The sequence below is a fragment of the Magnolia sinica genome, chromosome 19, assembly GCF_029962835.1.
Source record: "Magnolia sinica isolate HGM2019 chromosome 19, MsV1, whole genome shotgun sequence".
Taxonomy (NCBI): domain Eukaryota; kingdom Viridiplantae; phylum Streptophyta; class Magnoliopsida; order Magnoliales; family Magnoliaceae; genus Magnolia; species Magnolia sinica.
This window is the reverse complement of record NC_080591.1, coordinates 53,495,410-53,523,345: the sequence shown is the minus strand read 5'-3', so window position 1 is coordinate 53,523,345 and position 27,936 is coordinate 53,495,410. Positions and strand designations below refer to the sequence as shown.

The following is a 27,936-nucleotide window of genomic DNA, read 5'->3' as shown; positions in this document are numbered from 1 at the left end:
TAGGTTAGTTAGCTATAGTAGCTTCTTCTACCGCAAAATCATATAGGGTACATCAAGTAACTAATTTTGGTTTAGAAGATATTCTCGTTAAATGAATAGAGAAATAAATGAAAAAAAGAGAGATTTTTTTTTATATGCTTATATATACATATTTATATAAATATGTATTAGAGAAAATTGTAGGTAGAATAAAGTTCTCCATGTAAAAATAAAAATAAAAAATAAAAAAAATTCATAGACGGGCACAGACTACAATTATGGCTATGGTTATAATCCATAGCTATTGGTCAAATCAATTTCGAAAATTGTAGGATTTTTGAGGCAAACTCGTTGGACAGTTTTGGACCTTTTTTGATTAATCGAAAGACGTTCGATGTATCGAAGTACATATCGAAAGACCTTCGATGCATAGTAAGGACGTATTGAAAAAGCATTGGCTGCGGTTATCGCTACGGTTATAACCCGTAGCCATAGATATAAGGCTTTTTTTTTTTTCCTTTCGTAATCCCCACCGCCTTTGTGGGTCCTTTTATGAGGTATGTGTTATATCCAAACCGTCCATCTATTTGGCGAACTCGTACTAACGCTTGGGAAGAAAAATAAGATAGATTTAGCTATCAAGTGGACCACACTGTAAAAGGCAGTAGAAGATTGAACGTCTACCATTGAAACCCTTTCAGGGGTCCCAGAAGTTTTGGATCATTAAGAAATTTGTTTTTCCTCTTCATCCAGGTCTTTGTGACATTATGAATAGATTGGATGGAAAATAAATGTTATGGTGGGCCCTACAAAAGTTTCGACAGTGAAAATCAATTTTCTGCTGCTCTTTGTGGTGTGGTCCAGTTGCTCTTTGGATATGATTTTTTTTGCATGGATAATACTCCGAAATGATCTCGAAATATGGATGAACGTTGTGGATATAATAAATACATAACTGTGGGGCCCATGTCACGTTGATCTCTTTTGAACCGTTCGTGTAACCCGGAGTTCGAGGAGCGTCAGCGCTCGTCTTCGGGCAGCGGCAGATCCGCTTGAAGGAACAAGCAGGGGCATTTTCGACCTTTGGCAAGCCATCCGTACAGCTGGGGCGTATTCTCGCAAGGGAAAATAAGGTGGGCTTAGTCTCCTAATTGGGCCATAAATGGGTCGTACAGTCGTAAATTTCCCTTAAATAAATAAGGAATCGGAGGAACCTTCTGACAAGCTGCATACGTGGCAGCCTGGGGCACTTTCCAATTCTCTTCGCCACTTGCTGCGTAGGCATGCGGTCAAGCAAGCAGAGGTAAAAATGCTGACCCCAACCTCTACTCCTCCAATAAGTGATGTTATTGGGCGGAGCAGGTAACTTAGCATGGGATTAATTACTTGGGTTTTTATCTTAAAATTCATGAAAGCATATGCTACTCCCGTAGCATGCTTTGACTCGATGCATTTATTAAAATATTCATCGGATGGTATAAATGGAGAACGAAAAGTCAAAATTATTCTTAACATAGAATTTTCACACAACTAGAGCATGCTTCTGCGTCTCATAGCTATGAGAAGTCAAAAGCATTGTTGCCCTAACTTGTAGTTCCAAATTTTTAATTTGAATATTAGTTATATGACCTAATTTTAAGGGTAGGCATAAAAAATTACTATAATTCATGATTTAGGTGGACCATACGATTTGAAATAATATACATGGCAACGTGCACTCTCTAAACTGTTTCCCTATGTGTGACCTACCTAAATCAAGAATTGTCTTAATTGTTAAGTCCTATTGAAGCCAAAATGTTTTTTGTTAAATATAATGATTAGAGTGAATTTCTTATAATCTTCGTAGTGGGCCTTTAAAAAATTAATGTTAGACAAATCTCCCAATTGTTTCCTCTAGTAACATTCATTTGAATCACATGTCAGCTTGACTTTTTGGCCTTAGGCCTAAGTATGGGACTACACAGCTAATGTTCGACTGAATTTCACATAAACTTTGCAATGGGCGTGGGCATATCCGTGAGCTTGGGCACAACTCCCATAAGCCCTTTTTTTTTTAATATACAAATATACAAAAGCTAAATCTCTTTAATCAATTGTGGGAAGGATGTCACCACATCTATGAAAGTTAAATCTCTTGAAGGAAATTACATGGTGTGTGCTGACCTCAGTGGTGTGTTGATGTCACCAAGTTCTATGAGTCTCATCATGATGTATGTGTTATATCCACACCATCCATCCATTTTGCGAGATCATCTTAGGATAGGACCCAAAAATGAGGCAAATCCCAAGCTCAAGTAGACCACACCATAAGAAACAATGGGGATTGAACACCTACCAATGAAAACTTCTTGAGAGCCATGTCTTAAATCAAGCTGATATTTGTGTTTCCCTTCATTTATGTTTGTGTGACCTTATGAATAGGTTAGATGGAAAATAAACATCATAACGGACCCTAAGAATATTTAACGATGGGCATCACTATCCACTGCTTTATGTGGTGTGGTCCACTCGAGCTTTGGATCCGTCTCATTTTTGGGCCCATAACCTAACATGATATTACAAAATGGATGGATGGTGTGGATATAACACATACACCAGACCCACAGAACTTGGTGATGTTAACACACCACGCAGGTCGGTGTGTGTGAGACACCACGCAATCTGCTTCCTTAAAGTCGGGAAGGATGCATTGTCAATTTTTGGTGGGCCCCACTGTGATGTGTATGTGAAATCTATTCCGACCATTAGTTGTGTAATCCGACATTAGGTCCATGGCAAAAAAACAAGGCACCTATGATTCAGATGGGCCATACTAGAGGAGACAGCTGGAAGAGATGTCCAATGTTGATTTTATTATTATTATTTTTTTTACAGGTCCCACCGTGAAGATTATAAGAAATTCGCCCCAACCATTATATTCCATAAACAATTTAGCCCTAAAGCCCAAGAATCAAGACAATCCATGATTCAGGTGGGTCACACGAAGAGAAACAGCTTGGAGGATAGGCATTGTTGTGTACACTATTTTCGATCATATGGTCTACCAAAATCATGGATTGAACTATAATGGCTACATATAAAATTAGGTCATGCAAGTTCTGCAAGTTCTATAAAAATCTTTCCATAGACTTTTTATCTTCCATATATTCATTGAGGGGAATGTTTTGGTAAATATATATGGAGAGTCAAAAGCATCATATGCTTCCAAGACCTTTTGAGTAAAAACCCCTAAATTATAATTTTTTTAAAAAAAAAAAACTATCTAATTAATATTGAAAAAGGTTTTCAAACAGCTACCTCATTAAATCCAGTTTCTCCAAAAATCTTTCTGATTTGTTCATAGTACTTTTGAAATACTCTACCTTGTTATGGCTCTACTCTACTATATCAATTCCCTTTGGAATTTCAGGATCAATTTAGAAGATTCCAATTGATGGCCATCAATCATACTTTTTAAACTAGTATCATTTGCTTAATTTTTTCCAAACCATTGATTTAAACCATCTTCAATGGATATAAATGCAGATAATTTGGTAAATTATAGGGGTTTTTACCTTAAAATTCATGAGAGCATGTGCTACTCTTGTAGCATGCTTTGACTCTATTCATTTATTAAAATATTTATCTAATGGCATAATTGGAGGATGAAAAGTCAAAATTACTCTTGATGTGGAATTTTGACAGAATAGAAGTCTCGTGCTTCTCTGTTGTAGAGCTCTGAGAAGTCAAAAGCTATGTTGCCCTAACTTGTAGTTCCAAAAATTCAATCTGAATATTAGTTAAATGACCTCATTTTAAGGGTAGGCATAAAAAAATAAAAAAATAAAAAAATAATTAAAAAAAATAAAAAAGAAGCATAATCCATGATTTAAGTGGACCATGCGATTTAAAATAGTATATGTGGCAATGTGCACCCTCTAAATTGTTTCCCTATGTGTGACTCACCTAAATCATGAATTGTCTTGATTCTTAAGTCCTATTGATTCTTGGGCCCTAAGCTGAAATGGTTTTTGTTGAATCTAATGATTGGAGTGAATTTCTTATAATCTCCATAATGGGCCTTTAAAAATTGATGTTAAACATATCTCACAATTGTTTCCTCTAGTGAGGTTCATCTGAATCACAAGTCAGCCTGAGTTTTTGGCCTTAGACCTAGTATGGGACTACACAACTAGTGATTTGTTTTCTATTATGCGGGCGTGCCAGAATTAATATAATGGCTCGATCTAAACCGATCAACTTTGACCCTAAGTGCTAAAATAAGCAGATACATCCAATATGAATGTATATGACTAGATTTTGAGAAGATCGGTCACGTACTCAACCACTTGTAGAAGTTTATAATGATCCGGCAATAAGTGTTAAAACAACTACTGCACCAACAATAACCAACTCTAAATTGCATCAGTGATCTCAAAAGCGCCAGTTTGGATATGAATTAAGATTAGAATTCCTGTTAAGAGAATGGACAAACATAAGAGTTGATCATATAAGGCAAACAAACAACCATACTCTAATAGAACCCGTACCTTCAATTCTGACCAAAATGTCACTCGTGTAAGAAACAAGTACTATGAAAATAGTAGTAGTAGGCCACACCATGAAGATAACCCTTCTCGAACATTGATTTGCTCACTAGGTGGGCCACACTTGTATGCTGAGTCAGATCGTTCATTAATTCCAATAGTATTTTCTAATTGATTGATAGAAACATTCTAACTTATTTGTCCTAGAAATCCTCTGAGTTTTAGTGTTATAGTTGTAACGGGACTCTCCCTGGGCTACCAAGTTACATCGTCCTTCAGACATACTATAAATGATACAGATCCCGGGTACGGTGGATGGCTCTAACAAATCACAAGTGGGTCCTATCATTTTCCCACCAACCAACGGACAATATGTTTATCCAGGAAAAATCTTGAAGGTTTAGTGGTCCATCATATAAAACCATAATAATAACAAGGGAAGTTATGTTAGGATAATTGTAGCCACTGATTGGAGGACTTTATGGCTGAAAATAAACAATGAAAATTTCAACGGCGGTTATGATTTAATGGGTCGTAGAATCGGTCAATCAAAGAACAGGATCATCCATTCATGATGACTTTTAAGGGAGCACCCATCCATGAGGGGGCCCAATGGATGAACAGTCTAGATCTCATATATTCCCATAATGTTTAATAACTAACTTAACTCGAGTGGGGCTAACAGCCAAGCAATGTTTGATAATATTAAAAAATATTGAGGATTAAACACCTACCATTGAAAACTTCTTGGGAGCCACAAGTCTTAAATCAAGCTGATATTTGTGTTTCCCTTCATTTATGTTTGTGTGACCTTATGAATAGGTTGGACGGAAAATAAACATCATGATGGGCCCTAAGAATATTTAATGGTGGGCATCACTATCCACTGCTTTATGTGGGGGGGGGTTCACTTGAGCTTTGGATCTGTCTCATTTTTGGGCCCATACCCTAACATGATATTGCAAAATGGATGGATGATGTGGATATAACACATACACCAGACCCATAAAACTTGGTCATGTTAACACACCACCCAGATCGGTGTGTATGACACACCACGCAATCCACTTTCCTTAAATTGGGGAAGGACGCCTTATCAATTTTTGGTGGGTTCCCCCATGATGTGTATGTGAAATCGACTTCAATCATTAGTTGTATAATCTGACATTAGGCCCATGACAAAAAAAAAAAAAAAACAAGGCACCTATGATTCAGATGAACAACACCAAAGGAGACGGCTAGAGAATATGTCCAATGTTGATTTTTTAACAGGTTCCATCATGAAGATTATAAGAAATCTACACCAATCATTAGATTTCACAAACAATTTAGCCCTAAAGCCCAAGAATCAAGACAATCCATAATTCAAGTAGGTCATACAGAGAAACATCTTAAAGGATGAGCATTGTTGTGTATATTACTTTCAATCATATAGTCTACCAAAATCACACATTGAGCTATTTTTTATGGCTACGTCTAAAATTAGGTCATACGACTAGTGATCAGATTTAAATTTTGAAAATACAACATGTTGAGGCCAACATAGCTTTTCATTTATCTCCAAGTATAATTTCCATCCACAACGAGACAGATAAACTTTCGGTTCTACAAAAATCTACCCGTAGACTTTTCATCTTCTATCTGTGCTATGAGAGGAATGCTTTGGTAAATATGGAGAGTCATAAGCATTTTATAGAAATATTATATGCTTATAGAAAATTTTGAGTAAAAACCCCTAAATTATACAAAAAATAATTGATATAATTACCCCGTAAATTTTATTTTGAAAAATTTACAAAAAAATTATCAATTCCCTTTATTACATCAATTGATATAATTACTTTTGAAATACTCTACCTTATTATGGCTTAGCCTAGTTTACTATATCAATTCCCTTTAAAAGTTCAGTATCAATTTAGAAGATTTCAAATGATGGCCATCAATCATACTTTTTAAACTAGTTTCATTTGCTTAATTTTTGCTAAACTAGTGATTTAAAACATCTTCAATGGATCTAAATGCAGGTGATTTGGAGACATAATCAACAATAAGTTGAACAGGGATCAATGGTAGTTGCATTGACATTCGAGAAATAAATATGATTAACTATAAATCTTTTGATACTCTAGTTGAGTGTGAGTAAACGTATATAATATAATAGTGTATGATTGCATAATTCACATGTAGATAATTAAAATAAATCATCCAACTTGATCACAGTAGTTTTATTTATTTTGTTATAGGGCGAGTTCCGTGGACAATTTATCTCATGCTTTTAAACAATATAATAAAGTAGGAGATGTTAAACATGGGTCCGTGAAGCTTACTTGTGAGCAATCATTGGTGGGTTTCACAAGATTTTTTCTTGGATAACTTTTGAGTGGATATTTCTTTCTTCGCATGCATATTTACTCTCTCAAATTGATGATAATCGAGATGAATAAAATAGGGTTAATGTATTGTAACCAACTGCTCTGTATGTATATAAGTATTACATCTTCCCCTAAAAGAAAATTGAGAGTATTGGTGAATTATTTGATTATTCATTATAACCTTTAGTTGCATTTAATGGTCATTCTAAACATGAATTAGATAGAGATGAAAGTGAGTTTTTCACCCGTGATGAGTAGGTTGTTAAATGAGAGACATCCATCTTCAGCTTCGTAAAGTTTATTAAAAAGAATCATTCAAAAACTATTTTAATTTTAATATCCAAAAAGCATCAATAATGGTGAAAGCATGTTAAAATAATGGAAAAGAAAAGAAAAGAAATGTACAGTGATTACCTAATAATAGTTTTTCAACGATTCCTTAAGCACAATTGAAACATGGATTTCATTTTTTGACATAATGGCCAAATAGCAAGTGAAAATCTTATTTTTTATCTTATAAAAAATATGAATTACAATATTTAGATAATAAAAAAGAAAATTTATCAATCAGCTGTTGGTCGTTCGGTTTGTTTTCTATTATGTGGGCGTGTCAGAATCAATATAGCGGCTCGATCTAAACCGATCAACTCTGACCACAAGCGCTAAAATAAGTAGATACATCTAATATGAATGTATATTAGCAGATTCTGAGAAGATCAGTCACGTACTCAACCACTTGTAGAAGTTTATAATGATCTGGCAATAAGCGCTAAAACAACTACTGCACTAACAATAACCACTCTAAATTGCATAGTGATCTCAACAGAGCCAATTTGGATGTGAATTAAGATTAGAATTCCTGTTAAGAGAATGGACAAACATAAGAGTTGATCATATAAAGCAAACAAACAAACAAACTATAATAGAACCTATACCTTCAATTTTGACCAAAATGTCACTCGTGTAAGAAACAAGTACCATGAAAATAGTAGTAGTAGGCCCCACCATGAAGATGACCCTTCTTGAACATTGATTTGCTTACTAGGTGAGCCACACTTATATGCTGAGTCAGATCATTCATTAATTCCAATAGTATTCTCTAATTGATTGATAGATCATTTTGACTTATTTATCTTGAAAATCCTCTGAGTTTTAATGCTATAGTTGTAACGGGACTCTCCGGGCTACCAAGTTACGTCGTCCTTTACACCCGACATAAATGATCTGGATCCCCGTTATCGTGGACAGTTCCAACAAATCACTAGTGGGTCCTATCATTTTCCCACCAACCAATGGACGATATGTTTATCCAACGTTGTCGTTTAGACCCGATATAAATGATCTGGATCCCGGTTATCGTGGACGGTTCTAACAAATCACTAGTGGGTCCTATCATTTTCCCACCAACCAAGGGACGATATGTTTATCTAGGAAAAATCTTGAGGCTTAATGGTCCATCATATAAAACCATAATAATAACAATGGAAATAATTATTAAGGTAATTGTAGCGGCTGATTGAAGGACTTTTGTGGCTGAAAATAAACAATGGAAATTTCAACGGCGGTTATAATTCAATGGGTAGAATCGGCCAATCAACGAACAGGATCATCCAGCCATGATGACTCTTAGGGCCTGTTTGGCCGGGCGAATCCCATGGGATTAGGAGGGATGGGATGGATTTTAAGGTAATGATGGTGGTGTCAGTGGATTGGTTTAAGATCCATGGGATTGTTATATCTCGGGACAAGTTCACTGGGTCTGTTTGGCACGCCCGGCCTATCCCGGGATTTTACCTTCCAATCTGTCCAACCAAGGGATGGGATCAATTTTAAGGTAATGATGGTGATGTCGGTGGATTGTTTTAAGATCTATGGGATTGCTTATATCCCGGGACAAGTTCATCGGGTCTGTTTGGCTCGTCATGCATATCCCAGGATTTTGCGATCCCATCCCTATTAATACTGTGGGATCGGTTCGGCCAAACAGGCCCTTAAGGGATCACCCATCCAAGGTGGGCCCAGTGGATGAATAGTCTAGATCTCACATATTCCTATCATGTTTGATAACTAACTTAAATCAAGTGCGGCTAACAGCCGAGCAATGCGAATAGTTGATATGATGAGGCCCAATAGAGAACGATGCTTATAGGGAAGTTTCCCAGATGGGAAGATCCTAGCCATCCAATATTGGGCCTTCTCCCGTATCATCTTGGGAGTGTTTGATCCGTGGAATTGAATAGTATTGAATTGTATTAGATGGGATAAACATCATTGTTGCACAATGATTGCACGTCCGGAAATACCATGGTATTGTAGCCATCCAATCCCATGTTTGGGATAAAATTTTTGCCACAGGAAAACACGGGATTCAACAAAATCATGTTTGGTAGACCATAGAATTGTAATCAACGAACCAAATTCACAATGGATGTTTTTCACTCGTACAAATATATAACTAGAATGTCACATGTAAATGGTGTACATGGATGGACAACATGGATAAACACATACATCAATGTGGGGCTCACATGTGTAGTGGATTTTAAGATCCATGGGAATCTTACATGGGACCAAATGCAATTCCGACCGTGACTGAATGCAATTCCATCCCACCTAATCCCAATCTTTCCCATCCTATCCGAATGTTGGATGAAATTGCATTGGACCAAATGCAATTCCATGCCACCTAATCCCGTCTAATACGCCAAACGCCTCCTTAGTCTTCTATCCGTAGGCCACAGGCAAAGAGATGTCATGGGTCCCGTTAGTGCAAGAAATGTAGACCCAAGTATCCATATCCCATACGGATGCAGATTGCGTAGTGAGTAACTCACTATGCTTAGGATGTAGTAAACCCTGTGAGGTGCACCATGATTTATGTATTTTATCCACTCTGTCCATCCATTTTATTAGATAATTTTAGGATTGAGCCCAAACATGACACATATCCAATGCTTAAATGGACCACACCATGGGAAACAGTTGAATTAAATGTCTACTGTTGAAAATTTCTTAAAGGCCACATAAGTTTTGAATCAAGCTTATATTTGTGTTTTCCATTCATCAATGTTTGTATGATCTTAAGAACAGGTTAGATGACAAATAAACATCACTGTCGAGCTTAGAAAGGTTTCAACGGTGTAAATCATTATCCCCACTGTTTCCGATGGTATGATCTACTTGATCTTTGAATATGCTTTTATTTTGGGCTTAACTCCTTAAATTAGATGTAAAAATGGATGGACAGCGTAGAGAGACCACATACATTCAAGGTGGGCCCAACTGAGTTTAGTCGGTACCATAAGAGCATACTGAGTAATTCAGTACGCAATCCGATTTCATTCCATGCCATACATATCGTTTGTGGCTAAGAATCATGCAATTCTCTGTAAGCGGATTGCGTAGTGAGTTAATCACTACGCTTAGCGTGCTGAGTAAACTCTGTGAGGTCCACAATAATTTATGTATTTTATCCGGTCCGTCCATCCATTTTATCTGATAATTTTAGGGCTTGAACTTAAAAATGAAGCATATAAATGTTTAAATAGACCACACCATAAATAAATAAATAAATAAATAACAGTTGAATTGAACGTCTATTGTTGAAAATTTATTAGGGTTAGGTTAAGCTTTTATTTGTGTTTTTCTTCATCCTCTGTATAATATTATGAATAAGTTGGATGACAAATAAAGATCACTGTGGGGCCTAGCAAGGTTTCAACTGTGGAAATCATTATCCCCACTGTTTCCTGTGGTATGATCCACTTGATCTTTGGATATGCTTCAATTTTTGGCTCAACCCCTTAAATTATATGGAAAAGCAGATGGACGGCGTGGATAGACCATATACATTCAAGGTGGCCCAACTGAGTTTAGTCAGGTACGATAAAAGCCTGCTGGGTAACTCAGTACACAATCCGATTTCCAATTCTCGTGCCCCTAGAAATTGAGATATACTCTGTATCACTTCATAGTACCAAATCGGATGGTTAATATTATCTTCTCAATGGAAGTTTTTCTATTAGACGGTCTGGATTGCTGTATAACCAATACGTACTACTATTTTCTAAACGGTGCAAAACTAGTATACCACATTAGTAAGTATTTGAGCCACATAAAACGAGGAAAGCAAAAAACGGATGCAGCGCGATGACCGACAAGTGGCAGGGTGGCGCACGAGTAAGAAATCCGTCCCACTCAATCATGTAGAGACTGACACATGTAATCCCCACGTGTGAGTCTAGTAGGCACCGTTAATTCTCTCTCTGTGGCCAAATCAGTCGAGACAATTGATCTCGGACGTTCTCAGATATCACCATCTATATGATGAATGGCGTGGATCTCTCACGTGAGAGACACAATCCCATGTTCCCACAGACTCAGGTCCATCTCGCGAGAGCGAGTACACTTACAAAGACTCCACTCCAATGACGCTACGGAACTCAATAATTGCAAAAGACCCCAAACAGTCTTGGGATTGGGTGAGAGAGAGAGAGAGAGAGGGAAAGAAATACCTAAGAAAGCGCCGACGGCGAATATCCACTGCAGCAGCAGCAGCAAGATCAAACGGTTGTGATTCTTCAACCGTTGTCCCACAGCGCTTCCTCAATGAAATCCAAAACGCCTAGAATTCCTCCCTCATCATAACCCCTTCCTCCTATATCTCCAAAATCAAAACCCAAAACGCCACACCTCTCTCTCTCTCTCTCTCTCTCTCTCTCTCTCTCAATGGGTTCTCTAGGGCGGAGGAACTCCATCTCATCGGTGGCCCCCACCAAGCTGGACCTCCCCATGGGTTCGCTAGGGCGGAGGAACTCCTTGGACCTCCCCATGGGTTCGCTAGGGCGGAGGAACTCCATATCATCGATGGTCACCACCAAGCTGGACCTCCCATCAAAGGCCCACCACCCGCAGAGCTCCAGCTTCCCGATTGCCGGCGACAAGCGTTACCCAGCCGTCGATTTCGAGCTTGTCGCCCTTACCATCCGTCCCCTCTCCTACACCAGCCTCAAGGATCTCATCACGTCGTCCTCCTCCTCGCTAGGTGTTGGGCTCTGCCCCTCCTCTCCAGGCGTCGCCACCCACAGCTGCCACGACATCTCCATCCGCAATCGCCTCGTCAAGCAGGCCGCCTGGGCCTACCTCCAGCCCATGGCCGCCTCGCCGGACTCAGCCGGCCGCGACTTCTTCCGGCGCGTCTGGGTCAGGATCTGCAGCCCCGGCCACTTCCGCAATCCTGTCAGCGCTTGCCTCTCCTTCCTCAACCGTCACGTGATACCCACCATCGCTCGTGCCATCGGCCGCCTGCTCGACGTCTTCCGCCCCGCCAGGAAAGCCTCTGCCGTCTTGTGACGGTGACGATATCGGTAACGGAGACGGGAGGCCGTCAGGGCTTGTGTAATTAGACCGCTAGATTCCGTTTCCGTTACAAAGAAAATTTTACTATTTAATATTCTGCACACGTTTTCCACCTTCTCATCTTCTCTGCTTTTTTTTCTTTTTTCTTTTTTCTTTTTTTTAAAAAAATTTATTCTGGTTTGTGTACTGTGTGCGTTTTACACTGTTTACGAAATTGATCCAGACCATCGGAGAGCCGTGGGCTTCCTTGTTGATAGGGCATGGGCAGAAAATCAGGGTGATCGTATGATCATCCGCTGGTTACAGGAGCAGAGTGGTCAATGGCTGAAATTTAAGTTATGCTCCATGGATATCTATGGGACCAATCTCCAACGTTGACTTCCCCCACACTTCCGAAATGACCGGTGGACTGGATTCTGTATGCCCTGACACGTGTACGTTGGGGATCCTACCTTGGGCTCTACTGACCTACAAAGGAGGATTGGTCCTGTCCAGCCTGTTTTTTGTATAGAAAGATCGAAATGAATTGATTGATTTGCATACACCCATTTTATCAATTTGGGTGTAAAATAATGCCTCCGTCATCCCCACCCTACCCAAATTAAAAAGAAAAGACAAAAAACCATATTGATGCAAGGAAATTTGTAGGGGAAGAAGGGAATTTTGAGTCATATATTCCCCTTTTTTTTTGTTTTTTCTAAGTTTCAATCCGGCTGGTGTTGGCACGCCGAAGTCTTACGCGTGCAGCACGGAGCGTTTCATCCATGGTAATATCTTGAATTTGGTCATTTGCACCAGAGGCAATTGACTTGCTCGGCTCGATCCCCACTTCTACTCTGGATGTGGTGGCCTCTGCCACTGGTGTCTGAACCACATGATCTGCTATAGGCGTCTGAGATACCTCGCGCCTGATCGTCATTTGCGTTTGAAGTACATAATCTGCTTTTGGCGCCTGAGGCGCCTGACGCATGATCGTAGTCGGCGGGGCTGTTGGTGGAGGCTGCCATTGGCCCGTCGTCTTTTGTATTTGCGGCTCTTTCTGGCAATTCACGGACGCCTTTGAGTTTGGTGATTGCGGCACTGGTTCGGCACTCTGCGGCCACCAAAACAATGGTGTCACTATTGATTTCTTAGCAAAGCTATTTTGCATTGGGTAATTACAAAGGCAGGCAGAGACTCTCCACCATAATTCAGTGTTTTTTTTTTTTTTTTAATGGTTTGGACTGTATTTAAAATGTACCTGAATGTCTGTTTTATGGCTCTTATTGCATTGTAGAATTACACACAGGGTATTTATGAAGTCCAAGCCGCCCAAATAGTGGGGACCAGAGCTGTCAAACCCAGCCTTGTCACTGAGTTAAGAACCTAGTTTTCTGGGTTTACTCAGAGCCTACTTTTCACCAAGTCAACCATGTTGGAAAAGTATTTTATTTTTTATTTTTTTTTAAAATTTTTATATAAATCATGGAAGAAGATAATAATGTTTTGGTGAGATTTGAGAAGAAGAGGAGTGAGGAGGAAGATTAGATCATAGCCACGCCATCATCCTCATCTAAACCCTATCCCAGCTATTAAGAGGAATAGTCTCAGGTCAGAATATTACGTCAATATTTTGAGATAAAGAATAATCAAAATGCCCTAGATTAAAAAGCAATAAAGTCGAGAATTGTAGGGTCCACCATGGCAAGTTGCAATCCATGAGCAAGATGATCACCAAGACAATTCGGCCTATCAAATCATTGGATGGTTACAAGTGATTAAATTATTTTTATGGTGTGGTCCAACCAATGATTCAATCCACTTTATTTTCTCTTCATGTTATTATCAGGGTGCCGCTGCATCTGTTGGGTGCTTGGGTGCTGGATGCCATACACATGCCAATTGGGCCATATAATTCTCGATCTCAACACTAATAATCTCTATTTTATATTAATTATAATTTTATAGATTGACTTAGCTTGGACAACTCAAGAGTTTCACCTAGTTAACTCAACTCGGACTGCAAACCATGGTGGCTTGTTTGTTTCACCAATTAGCACTGTTTGTTTCACCAATTATCACGGCGACATAAAGGAAATGTGCAATGATTACAAAATTTGACTGCTAACTTTCAATAATGATGAAATTTTTACATTAACCTGAAATCATCTCCCAGATACAAGATTTCCAATGCGATACCATGAAAAAGTCTAATAATTACAAATTCCTTTACCTGTTTTCTAAATACATCTACATTTCCGGATGATTCCCATGCTTCATTTCCAGAGTAATTGGCGAAACAAACAGTGCATGCGAGTCCTGCTGTTTGAGCAGTTTGGATTTGAGGTTGCGTGTTATCTTCGATACAGATTACGTACGGTTGGACACAACTCAGTGTGTTTCCTTGCAAAACCAACATTAACCTCAATTACATTTGCAGTTGATGCCTTCAGAAAAAGTTTGTGATGTTTAAAGGTGTGTTTAGGCATCCAATAGAGTCCCTCTGCCCAAATCGAGAAGTATTTGGGCCATTCTTTATCTCACATAAAACATCAGGTAGAGAGAGAGAGAGAGAGAGAGAGAGAGGGCAAGCGCAGAGAAACAGAAACCCTTGTAATGCACAGCACATCGAAAATATGGAAACCCAATCCTGATTTTGGGTACTACGCCCAACGGGGCCTTGGAGTTTAGTGCTTTAATCCTGATTCCCAGTATCCCCAAACAGGGCCAATCTTATTCGATGTGATGTGCTGAGTGGAATTTTGACAAAATCTTGTAGCACAAAGCAACAGTGTGAAAAGTATGAAATAGCTGCATCCAATGAGTAAGAGTCTCGAATATAAACCTGGGATGGGTAGTTACCTGAGTGGCCGTGGTGGGCCTTGCTGATTGCTTGGCCAAATACTGGAGGAATTCAAAAAATTTACTCTGGCCTTGACTAGTCACATTCTGCAAATACAGGAGAGCCATGTCCCAAGCTCTGGCCTTAACCTCCAGCAACTTCCGGTCGATCTCTGTTTCATGTTTCGTAAGGTAAGGCTGCAGGAAGGTCTCGTAGACATAGTCGGTTCCCTACATCCAGCTAGCTCACTTAGATATGAATGCCATATATGCCAACAAACACGGATACAGAGAGGAATCTTGAATTTTCTTCTCAGCATTTGGTTTTCTTTTTGTCTTTTGGTAGGAAGCTTACCTTTGTTTTGGGATGCCATAAATAGACAATGAATGCCAGCTTTAGCTCACCGTACATTGGAACCCTTTGCAAGGACAAGGAGAAGTCATTAATAGAACGCCTTACTAAGATATGATGGTGATGGCATCCGCTAAGGATAGATAAAATGTTAAAGGAATTATACCAACCTAAATTCAGTTTGTAAAAGTGGGACCTCAATCAATAGTCAGGTGATGAAGTTCATTGGTCATCGAGCCCACTGTCAATGAACAATGCCCTACCAATCTCCTTGATAGGTGAGTTCTAGCATTTCAATTGTGGGCTGCAAGCAGACAATCTAGAAGCAAAATATAACAGTGGTCCGCATTCAACAGAACTTCAATCTGGGAGATTTGGGTATGGTCCAGACATGGTGGGTTGCGTTGAAACAACAGTCTACATCAACAAACCATGGGCCCCACTTCTACAAAATGCGATATATATATATATATATATCCTCCGGTCAAGCATCATAGAATTCCTTAAATTAGCACTGCTTGTTACCAAGTTATAGAGTGCCAACAGAAAATTGAAATTACCATGAAAGAAAAATATCCCCAATCTTCTCAATTACTGTCAGCACCGCAACAATGATCCTGCAATATTTACAACTCCCAAACGTCACATTTTTATGCATTAACCTTACAATATAGTTCATGAAGATTTCTGAATAGAGAGGAATAGGTAATATGGGTTTGAGAAGTGATGGACAAGTGAGTATTATATTTATACATTTGGACCAATTATACGTTTGATTACACACAAAGTCGACATTTGATTAAGTATACAGAAAACCCAAATCAGATTATACAAAATACAGAACTACATTTCCCCCCCTTCAATGGAAGCAAGGAGATGAGTCATGTCGATGCCGCATCTTGACAATAGAAACCATCTTGGCAAGCCATGAGATGGGTCACCATGTGCACGAAAGCTTCTAGGATGTCTCTGTGTATTTTCAGTTCATGTAGGTTGCTTCCCTGACTATGCAAGAGTTAATATCTATGAAACACAAAGTTCAATGAAAACATGGTGACAAGGACTGGAAACCCAAGAAACATAAGACTTGGATTGCCTCTTTCTTCAACCTTCTATAACACCCTCAACATGATAAAATAGAAAATTAAAAAATAAAAAATAAATAAATAAATAAAAATAAAAAAATTTGCCCATTAAGACTTGGGGGCACCTTGTATGCTAGCTGCTGATACCATGATCTAAAGAACCTTAATCATTACATTGGTGTGTTACGAAGTTAAATGTATTTTCATTGAGCTGAAGGGCCACTGTGCTCTTCTATTTGTGGAAACAAGCTCACCTTTTGAAGCCTGATTGACAGAGTTTTTACATTCAGCTTTTGAATTGCGTTTTCCATACTACCAAGAAGAAGAAAATCTTTCATTTTCAAATTAATGTGGGTGATGTCTAAATAGGGTGAAATTTCCAGCCTTAAGTGTAATGATGTTTCCTTATAAGTAGACATCTTGCGAGAGTGAACTAATCCCATCACTGAGAGAGGAAGTTCTAAGATTTTTACACAGTCTCCATAGTCTCGTTACCTCAAGGGCATTAGGCTGCTTCAAAAAAAATAAAAAAAATCATCAACAAGGTGATTTTGGAGTTATAAAAGGTTACAAACAGTTTACTGATTTAGTTGATTTGGAATCGATTGCAGAGTTGATTCCGAATTCTCAATCAAATGTGTGAATTTTCTTTCTTTGACAACATAGCATTTTCCAAGCAAATTGCAATTGCACTTGTGATTCTGTTATTAATATGCCGGCGCTGCTACATGGATCAAATAAACAGAGGATATCCAGAACAAGTAACTCATGCTGTAGAAGAAATTGATTTGTCCCAAAACCATTATCGGACTTAAGATTCAAAACCAACAAGTAAAATGAGTCTGCAGCTGTATGTGAGAATAAAAATAGGCAGTGAAATTTAAGCAATGCATACCAGTATTGACACCAAAACCGCAGCTGTTCAATGTCGGCTCTGTTCTTTTCGACAGTTTTGAAGCACTCATATGCCGGATATACATAACCAAGGAGCAACCTGCCACCCAAAGTCCAATTCGATCAAGAAGACTGATCTAGTGTATGAGTTTCACACTAAACATCCAACTAAAACCATTCACCACAGTTTGATCATGTTTTGATGGCAGTGATGACTGGTGGCCAAACCAGTTCAGGAAAAGAAAAGATTAAAAAATTTGACGAGTGGGCCCACCCTATCAGGTCTGTAACTCAAGTCATCTCAGACAATGTTGGATAGCACCCACATGGATGTTCAACATATACTTAACACACAGGACGATTCCTCATCAAGAAATCAACATAAAGGAAGAAGAACAAGAAGGTGATGGCAAGACACGGGAGATCTCTAGCTAGCATACACACCAAAATTTTGGTGCATGAATCAATATAGCAGAGGCAATAGGGACTAGAAGAAAGAGAACTCAAATGGATACAAGCATAAGGCCTCTCCAAATCAAATACACCCAAAGTTCGGCATATACACCAGATAGTTTCTCATTTTAAGAAATCGAGTTAAGGATTGCCTTGGTGGTGAATGAGGAATTCAAATGGCAACATAAACAAGGCCTCCTTATAGCATATACATTGAAGCTCAGTTCATACACTTCACGCATAAAACATAGAAAAAGGAACACAGCAACAAAATAAGGGAATTTGAAAGAGACGTACACAAGAACTCTAAACAGCATGAACAGTGTGACAAATATCGCAAAGATTTTGTGAGTCTTGGAATAATATTGAGAAAAATAAACTAAATGATAGTATCGCAAGATTTTCAAATATTATGTTTTTATTGTGATACTAACTTGATGAATATTGAAAATTAAATAAAAATATATTCATTTTAAATTTAAATTTAATTACTAATTTCAAATAAATAGGTAGTATGAAAAGACCGGATGACCTATGGTCTAACTAAAGGCTTAGATGATGATGATGATGACTAATTTCAAATAAATATTTCTATTTTCAGCCAGATTTTCCTGACAATATCCTAATAAAACCCTCGAAATTTGAAAATCTCTGAGAAATTGCTGAGAATGAGATTTGACACTGTGGGCATGAACACCGAATGGCTGGCATATAAACTACATAATGCAATATCCATTTAAGGAAACAACCATAAAAGAAGGAGAAGACGGCAATGACCAACGAAAACCCAAATGGTGAGATTCATGAGACCTCATACAATCTGCACCAGTATCATTCCCAAATAAATAAAAACAACAAGATGCCGACGAATGTATGAATCTGAATGCTCAAATGAATGAAACTCTACAGAGCATATACATCAAATATTTGGTGTACCATTCCTCTTTCAAGAAGTCAACATAGAACTAGTCAGAATTATATATATATATACACACACACACACATAAACACACACACATAGAATAAGAACAGGAAATAGAGCGCTCCAAATACACAACACTTCCCGATAGCTTATACACCGAAAGCTTCGGTGCATAAATTGAGGAATCAGTGTATAGATGGTACGCTCTGCACCAGTTATCTTCCCAAATTAATGAAATAAATGGCGAACACATAAATCCGAATGCTCTAATGAATGAGACTCTAAATAGCATATACATCAAATATTCAGTGTATATTCCATACAGGGTACAATTCCTCATTGACGAAATCAAAATGGAACAAGAACGAGAAGCCGGACCGTCCCCAAAACATGACATTTCCCAAAAGCATATAGACCGAAAGCTTCAGTGCATAAATTGAGGAATCGGTTTAAAGATCTTACGCTCTGCACCAGGATCATTCCCAGATTAATGAAAGCAACAAGACGAATGAATGAATCCGACTGCTGCAATGAATATGACTCGACAAAGCATATACATCAAAATTTTCAGTGTATACGGCATACGCGGTACCATTTCTCATTCGAGAAATCAAAATAGAACAAGAACAAGAACCAGAGCATCCCCCAATACATGAAACCTCTCGAAAGCTTATACACCGAAAGTTTTGGCACATGATTGAGGAATCTACGAGCTCAATTCCAATCCGAACGGGGAGAAAACACGTGAAACATCTAGATAGAAACTACACCGAATTCATGCGTATGCAGAAGGAAAGAAAGAGAATCAAAGAGATGGAAGAAGACATACACGAGGCTTCTGGTGATTACATCCCCCAGCATTTTCACCTCCTTCACGTCCGATTTGCTCTGCCGAGAAACCTTGAAAATCCTACAAACATTGAACGGAAGTCATTGAATCGTCATCGTCATCTCATCATCAAAAGCAAGGGGATGATCTGAACCGTTCGTCAGATCGTCCAATGAACTGTAAAAGTAAAAGGAAAGTCTAACCCCGGACACGAATATCAGATCGGACGGATGTAATTTCTCGAAATCGGTCTCTGAAAGAGAGAGAACTTCCGTTTCAGAGGATCTCTCGTTCTGCAAATGAGAGAGAGAGAGAGAGAGAGAGAGAGAGAGAGAGAGAGAATTTGCAGAGACTTGAGATGAAAGGAGGAATGAGTGCGGGGAAGAGATTTATAGGGATGGCGTTGGGAAGAAGAGAAAGATGGGAGGCGCGGTTTCTTGCGACGGACGCTTCCATCCTTCTCAACGATGATTGCACTTCTACTACACGTGTTATTGTCTCGGTCTATCAAAAAGACGGGGGCATTTTCTTCCCGAGCAAAACATTGATACTCTGCCAGAATGCGATGGAAAATACGCGGGTATTTAGAAAGTTTTAAAATTAAAAATTAAACCGTCAACTTATTGTACCCCGTTCAGATGTATTATAAACGAAAATTTAAGATTATTTGATTATTTTATTATCGGATTGATGGGTTATTATTGGATGGTTGAAAATGGAAAATATCGAATTGTCCAGTTTCCACAAACAAGGGTCCACGAATCAACGGTTAGGATTGTTCAACCAATCTTCTAGTTTGGATTGTGATTTGGACACAGTGAACTACACAATGTAACCGGTTTATTAGAGTTAGTATATGCTGTGTTTATAATTTTTAAGTGCCTGCTGCGTCGGGCGCCGCCCGAGTATCTTCTCTTGTTTTGGAACCCTCTGAGACGGAAATACCGTTTGGCGGTTAAAAGCTATCATAAGGATCCCAGTTTCCGAATCTTCGTTCCGAAGGAAATCGCCTGCAACACCTTTCTTATGCAGCGCGTAAGACATCTAAGATATGTGGGGCCCACCATATTGTATTTTGGAAATCCAGACTGTCTATAATCTGAAAAACCTTATGTTAACCGTACATAATAAATATCATCTAGAAAATGAAATAATTAAGCCAAAGTACGGTGAGAAGTATAATTACGCTTAAAGTGACAGGCTTAGGGTTTGGATGAGGGTGAATTTTTTGTACTTTTCTTCATCCCGGTGAATCACATCTTATTAACGGGTTTGATGAAACAAACACACGATTCTGTCCTCATAAAAAACACATGGCTGCGGTCCCATTCCCATTTCTTTCTGCGGTGTGGCCCATATAAGTTACAGATACCTCTAATTTCTTCTATTCATAAATATTTTCTAGGGGCTCACCTTATAGACGGAGTAGATTTACGAAATAAATAACGATGGACCCACGTAGCTTTATGGTTTTTTACGCGCTCAGGAAAACCTGGGTTGTAGGGTATTCCGGTCCCTTTCATAACTCAGGTAACGATTTTGATTTGATGCGGGAGATTTCGACGCGGGGAGTTATTTGATACTCTGGCTGCGTAATGATTCATCCGCAGGCACTTGGAAATGGTACACGTGGCATATATTTGCTCACGTAGATCGACTGAAATTGGGGTGTCCAAATTATTACGTTTGCTTATTAATGGGCACTTGTTTGCGGATCTAAGGCCGTTGGATATTTAATATATTAACAGTCGGATAAATGTCCACCGTTTGATAGCCAGGTAATCAACTGTGAATAATTTTTTGTGTGTGATACATCCAAAGTGGGACCGGTATCATCCGTCGTACTCTGCCAGAGTATCAATGTTTCGTCTATGTAACCTTTGTAGCAATAGGCCCATTTGCGTATTTGGTCTGTCGCGCATGGAATTACATGATCGGGTTCGCTTTTCTGATGGGTCTCACTATTGATAGATAAATTGAAAATTTCCAAGGACTGGATGTGTGTTTTATTATGTATGTGTTTTATCGACGCTGTCTATCCATTTTGAAAGCTCATTTTAGCATCTGATACTAAAAATAAAATTGATATAATTCTTAAGTGGACCACACCAATGGAAACAGTGGGCATTGAACGCCTACCATTGAAAGCCTCTTGGGAGCAGAAGTCTTGGATCAAGCTGATATTTCTCTTATCCCTTCATCCAGGTCCGTCTGATCATACGAATAAGTTGGAAGGAAAATAAACATAACGGTAGGCCCTACGAAGGTTTCAACGGTGGCTTTCATTGTCACCACATTTTCCTGTGGTGTGGTTCACTCACTCCTTCGATCGGTCTAATTTTTTGAATTATGGCTTAAATTGATCTTTAAAAATGGATGGACGGCGCGGATAAAATATATCTCTTGCTAGGTTTACATGGTGTAGGATTGCGTCCTGCTCCGCTGGACGGATTACCGTCCAAAAGGATCCGTGGAGGAGCCCATGTATCTTTTTATCCAAGCCTTCTATCCCTTTTCTCATATCATATTAAGTTATGATCCCAAGAATGAGGTAAATCCAGCACTCAAGTGGACCACACCAAATATTAATCTTGGGTTGCATTAAATGCACAAAGCATTAAATGCAAGAGTTATCTGTGGTGTGGTCCACTTGAACGTTGAATATTCCTCATTCTTCTTGTAATGTCTTATAATAATACTATAAAAGTGATGGACGACTTGGATAAAAAGATGCATCACGGTGGGGGCCTCCACAGATCTGCCTGGATGGTTATCCGTCCAAGCGGGAGCAGGACGCAATCCGCGTTCATCCGCGCCCACTTTCACGGGGGACGCACAATACTCTACACTTCGGGAGCACCCCATATGTAGCCCCACCCCGTGATCTAGACAGCTCGTTCAGACGATCCGAACCATTCAACGAATGGAAAATTGAAATAAACTTCATCAATAGTTCATATCCACCTGTTGGGGGTCCATTCCTGGAATGGTTGTGATCATATGAGCTCTACAACTTGTGATTTGTAGACTATCAAGGCGTGGCCCATTAAGGAACGAAAAGGTGGTAATACTTTGGTGTGAGTTTGTAACAGCATGTTAAATGGTGCTGACGTTTCATTGAAAATGTGGTACACGTGTAGGTCAATCCAGATCATCCAGATTGGGTGCCCCGTTATGGATGCATTTCTAATACAAAAATGGACATGATCAAATTTAATGGACGGCTCAAATTTAACTAATCATTGTGGTCCATAAGAATGGATTAGGAAGCTTAACATGAAATATGGAGACTCAACTTATTTAAAAGTTGCGAGTAGTGTTGGTTGTTGTTTTCGATACTGGGTGCACGGGCGTGCCAAAATTGAAATTACAGTTTCAATTCAAATCGAACAATAATGACACCAAGGGCCAAGATAAGTAGGGATGTAGTGTATGAATGAGATCTGAGGAGACTAATCGCCTATTCAGACACTCGCTTAATGTGTAAAATTGGATCAGACAATATTCAGAAGGTAATGTTCGTCTTCTAATAATGGGTTACACATTTACTTTTCATATGAAGTGACTTTTCGATATAGAAAATGAAATAGAAAAAAAAAAAATTATAGTCAGTTGCGAGGAGCAGCTACAAAACACATTTCCGATTGATAGACAGAATCCGGCGTGCGAGCTTAGGCTCAAATTATAGCTAACGATTACTAGCTACTTGGCTAATGCTACAGGTGACACTACGGAATGTAAACAGTGAGCTAAAGGTAAAAGATTATACTAAAAAATGTAAATTGCTTGATTGGTGAATTAATAAGATAATTGAAATATAGATTTGATTTGTTTGTATTGGTATGAGATGATTTTCCTTATTGTATTACTTTGCTATTTATATCTTTGATCCAGCTATCTGGATCATTCTCACGTTCTAACGGTTATCATAACCGCTCTCCACTACTTGAACTCTTTTACTTCTCCTCTTGCCACCCATCCTATAATTGTTTGCGCATGATTGCTTCCTCATCGACCACTTAAGCAATATACATCATCATCTTATACGCTCCAACTACACTTATTGAGAAATCTTCCTTGTACATATCTGAAGATATTCAAATACACCATGTGTATCCGTACAGATCACATGTAACTCTCCCCGATTAGTTATCGCAGGGGATGATGATAATAGGGATGAACAAGTGGGTTATGTTTTCTAAAGCTTTCTAAATTAAGAGGGCAGCTTGGCCCGATGAGCAAACAATCAATTATCGGGGAGATTGGTAGGTTAGCAATGTTTCAAATGCGGGCAATGATTGGGTACTACTCCCACCATGACCTAGTTAGAGATGGACGGTCGTGTTAAGGCCTCCGTAGGATCCACCATGATTTATATGTTTTATCTATGTCATCCATCTATTTTGAAAGATCATTTTATGGAACGAGCCCAAAAAGAAGGCAAATCAAGGGCGTAAGTGGTTCACACCACATGAAGCACCCAAAAAGAAGTCTAGTAAAGGGCATAAGTGGACCACACCACATGAAGTGGTGGAGATTTAAAGCCTACTCTTGAAAACTTCTCGGGAGTAATAGAAGTTTTGGATCTAGCTGATATGTATGTTTTGCCTTAATACAGGACTATGGGACCTTATGAATAGGTTGGATGGCAAATAAACATCTTGGTGAGCTATAGTAATTTTTCAATGGTAAGAGTTCATTCCCCCGTTGCTTCATGTTGTGTGGCTCACTTGAGCCCTAAGCTTCTTTTTTGGACTCAAGACATAAAATGATATTTCAAAATAGATGTGGATAAAATATATATATATATATATATATATATATATATATATATATATATATATATATATATATATATATATATATATATATATATATATATATATATATCACCATAGGCTGCACAGAGCCCCTATCATGCCTTTGTCTCTAACTAGGTACCGGTGGGGATAGTACCCAATGTACACCCTTCAAATGCATTATCAGCTAGGTTAGCGGGTCATGGGGTGGGCCATAATCCATACACATACAGGGAGTAGATTCAGCCAGGTTTGGATAACACTGAGTTAGATTGTGACGTGCGACTACTTCATTGGTACATACATTTATTAGAGAGGCCCAGTAACTTTCAAAAGGTTGTTAGTTAACTGTTCGGCTGACCAATGAAATATTGCCATGTCACGGAACGACAGTACTTGATGTTAACCCGACCTAACCAAATCCACTCCCTACGTACCTATGGAGTGTACCATAGTTTAGGTAACTAGAGTTGGTATACACATCCAGCATTGGTTGAACACATGTACTCTATCCATAGATGGAATTAAGAAAGACTTTCTGTTAAATAGTGTTATTAGTTCTCATAGGTTTAGAAGATAGCTATTATAAAAAGTTGTGACGTGAGGAGCATAGAAACATCAATTAAAAAAATATTATTACGAAGACATGCTATAGTTCTTTCGGAGCATTATAAGTTACAGTGCTCCTAATTGCATTGGGACACATAAATAGTATATTTCATTGATCTAGACGGTTCATCAGGTTCAGCACACATTTCATGGGCTTTCATGCATATGTTACACCGATCTAACAAATATGAACCATTTGATCAATGGTTTTTAATATGGACGGTCAAGATGATTTACAGAAAATAAGTCTGGTCAACAATTTCTTCTATCTATTTTTCAGGGCCCACCATGGATTGTTTATAATTCTAAAGAATCACTTTTGTTAGGCAATTTTAACCATCCCATCCATGGGTTTGTAAATGAATTGTGGTAGAAAATAAGGACAAATCACAGGTGGATTTGATCATATATTCAGAGAGATATTTGCATAGTAAGCTACGATGTGTGTTTTGGGGTAAATAGGTAGTTTAGATTGGACAAATAGACTTTCCAAATGAACCTGTGTGATGAGCAAGGTGCAGGTAGAGCTGTACATGAGTTGAACCCAGTCAAGCTTGGCACAGCTTGACTCGGCTCGGCCCTTAACTGACCCTAGCTCGAACTCGGATCAGCTCAGTCCTCAAGCCTGACCGGTTAGCTCAGCTCAGTTCGATCAACAGCTTCAGCCATTTCAAGCCAAGACCGAGCCTTACTGCATTTTCTAAAACACATGGAGTGCAACTTCAATTTCTTTTTTAATGTAAAATAGTAGATTCAGTTTACAGGTATTTCATCAAACACTCAGTAGACAATATAAAAATCAAGATACAAGCATATTTGTTTCGTATGCATACCTTCCTCGCCACTAGTTGACACTTCCTTGAGTCATTTTATCAAACACTTGCTGAGCAACATGTATATCAAAATAACTGAGTCACCAAACTGGTTCAATCCGAGTTTCCGAGTTCGATTTGAGTTAGGGTTCAATCCGAGTCGAGTCGAGCTCGGGAAGCTTGAACTCAGCTTGAAATTTTTTTGAGCTCAAAAACTCAGCTCAACTCAGATCGAACTCAATTTCAAATCAAGCTTTTTCGAGTTGAGTCAAGCGAGCTAACTGAAGTACAACTCTAAGTGAAGGGGGAGAGAGAAGAAGTGAAATAGCATACAACCCATCTTACTTTTTCTGATATTGTGACCCACTTGGGCTCTAGATCTGTATGATTTTTGAGATAATGTCCTGACATAAGATGTATGGTGTAAATGTCATATAGTCATTATGGTGGGCACCACAAAGACTTAGTTGTACAATAGTACATAGATGGTTATCCCACGTTTACGCAATGCAGTAGTGCACGTTTCGTATGTGATATCCAAACGGTTGTCCAATTATACAAATCCAACATATCCATGAGTGTGATTTTCAATAATGCCACGTTTACGCAATAGCGCACGTTTTTGACGGTTTTAATTTTACACCCGTGTGACACACGTGCACGTGTGTGTGAGTTGGCTATAGAACTCTACCTTCCCAACTCAACTCCATGAAGAAAGAGCTTTAAATATCATCAGACTGTGTCAGCTAAACCGATGTAATAAAGATACGGCCTTATATTTCGTCAAACACCACGAGGCCAGTTCCCCCTACGAGCCTTTGTAAGCTTATTCTCCCAGGGGAGATCCTGTGGGGCCACCTTTTGTGTATATGGCATCCAACCTATCTAGAAAGGTCCTATTGCTTTGAAAGTAGGAATCTCATAAGATTGGGCCAATCTAACCATCAGATACCCAACATGAAAACTTGGAAGTTTTTGGATGGTTGTTAATTATTTTCTATAATACGATTGATGTAATAATTATTCAGTTCTTTTTTTTTTTTTTTGAAAAATCCCATTATTATGGTAGGGCTCACTTGATAAGGGGATTGGATGAAATACACAAACCATGGTGGGCCATAAGCATGTGAATATCTTTTACAGGGAAGTGAATAGCTTTATATTCACAAGTAAATCAGTTGTTGAATAACCTTATTCTACAAGGACGTGCAGATTGAACCGGCCTCCTTAAGCTTTATTTATTTATTTATTATCTGATGAGCCTTTTCAAACAATCGGATCTGTATAATCTTTCTCTACCAATTCTCTAAACAATTTCAATTGGCCTAGATCATATAACTAAGAACTTCCCACGAGCATGGTTTTTGTACAATGGCTCATCCAACAAGTGCCCACTAATTGGACGGTTTGGATTCTATCTGTACTGATCAACCGTTCTTGGGTAGGTACCATTTGCTAAATTTTCTGGATGTACACTAACTTGCGACCGCATTTTACACCATCTTCGAATTCTTTTGATATAGGACCACTCGTCGCATGGGAATGAACGATTCAGATCATCATATACATGTGCCACCTGTACACTAGATGGTAATTTCATAGATGGCTATTAAGCAAGGATGGATGGTCATCAATGCAATTTTCTAATAGAAGCTTTGATTATCATATATTATTCTATTCTCATCCCATTTACTTGGTCTCAATGGTCTCAATTCTCAAGTAAACAAAAGATGAGAATAGAATAAAAGTCATGGGACCTACAGATTGGAGTGCATGGTAAGAAAGGCATAATCTGAGCCATTCATCTGGTGGACCCAACTCCTGTTTGACCATGACTTGAAAGTTGCACCAATCAAACGATCCTAATTCCTAACCTGCCAGCTGGGGTACCTTTGCTTGTTTAAATGCTTTGGATGGCTAGGATTGTCAGAATAAATGCAAGTCTTTATTTACTGGAAATCCAAATTGAGGCTCATGGGCAGGACTCTCTGGATCGTGTAGGTGGACTCAATCTCTATGTGTCATTGTAGTGGTGTATAAGGAGATCATTTGTTACAGTAATTATAAATACCTCCCTCTATTTTGAATTATTACAGGTACCTCCTTTGGGTAGGGAAGCCTTCCGT

The 27,936-nt window shown here is 38.7% G+C and overlaps 2 protein-coding genes across 6 annotated transcripts; one reads left to right on the top strand and one right to left on the bottom strand.

The window, feature by feature from the left end:
* The first annotated feature begins 11,549 nt into the window (after positions 1-11,549).
* LOC131234807 (uncharacterized) lies at positions 11,550-12,386 on the top strand. Its single transcript, XM_058231779.1, has 2 exons — positions 11,550-11,662; positions 11,702-12,386. The coding sequence occupies exons 1-2, from the start codon at positions 11,606-11,608 to the stop codon at positions 12,227-12,229; spliced, it is 585 nt and encodes a 194-aa protein (XP_058087762.1). The 5' UTR covers positions 11,550-11,605; the 3' UTR covers positions 12,230-12,386.
* Positions 12,387-12,753: 367 nt separating this feature from the next.
* LOC131234806 (putative HVA22-like protein g) lies at positions 12,754-19,955 on the bottom strand. 5 transcript variants are annotated; one of them, XR_009165784.1, is made up of 8 exons: positions 19,794-19,953; positions 19,591-19,671; positions 17,388-17,486; positions 15,968-16,024; positions 15,411-15,474; positions 15,077-15,286; positions 14,448-14,617; positions 13,195-13,328 (listed from the first exon to the last, which is right to left on the bottom strand). XR_009165784.1 is itself a non-coding variant. In XM_058231775.1 (7 exons), the coding sequence occupies exons 2-7, from the start codon at positions 19,620-19,622 to the stop codon at positions 12,933-12,935; spliced, it is 858 nt and encodes a 285-aa protein (XP_058087758.1). In that variant the 5' UTR covers positions 19,623-19,671; positions 19,794-19,952; the 3' UTR covers positions 12,754-12,932. The 5 variants fall into 5 exon arrangements, 4 of the variants coding, with proteins under 4 accessions (XP_058087758.1, XP_058087759.1, XP_058087761.1 ...); XM_058231775.1 differs by lacking the exon at positions 14,448-14,617 and having other exon boundaries at positions 12,754-13,328; positions 19,794-19,952; XM_058231778.1 differs by lacking the exon at positions 13,195-13,328 and having other exon boundaries at positions 14,323-14,617.
* Between the last annotated feature and the right edge of the window lie 7,981 nt (positions 19,956-27,936).

Excerpts from the sequence above, each read along its gene's own strand:
- LOC131234806 (XM_058231775.1), bottom strand. The coding sequence starts at position 19,622 with ATGCTGGGGGATGTAATCACCAGAAGCCTCGT. Across the intron at positions 16,025-17,387 it reads CGGTTTTGGTGTCAATACTG|GATCATTGTTGCGGTGCTGA; the intron begins GTATGCATTGCT and ends TAAATATTGCAG. Across the intron at positions 15,287-15,410 it reads TATGGCATCCCAAAACAAAG|GGAACCGACTATGTCTACGA; the intron begins GTAAGCTTCCTA and ends AGCTGGATGTAG.
- LOC131234807 (XM_058231779.1), top strand. The coding sequence starts at position 11,606 with ATGGGTTCTCTAGGGCGGAGGAACTCCATCTCATCGGTGGCCCCCACC. Across the intron at positions 11,663-11,701 it reads TGGCCCCCACCAAGCTGGAC|CTCCCCATGGGTTCGCTAGG; the intron begins CTCCCCATGGGT and ends AACTCCTTGGAC.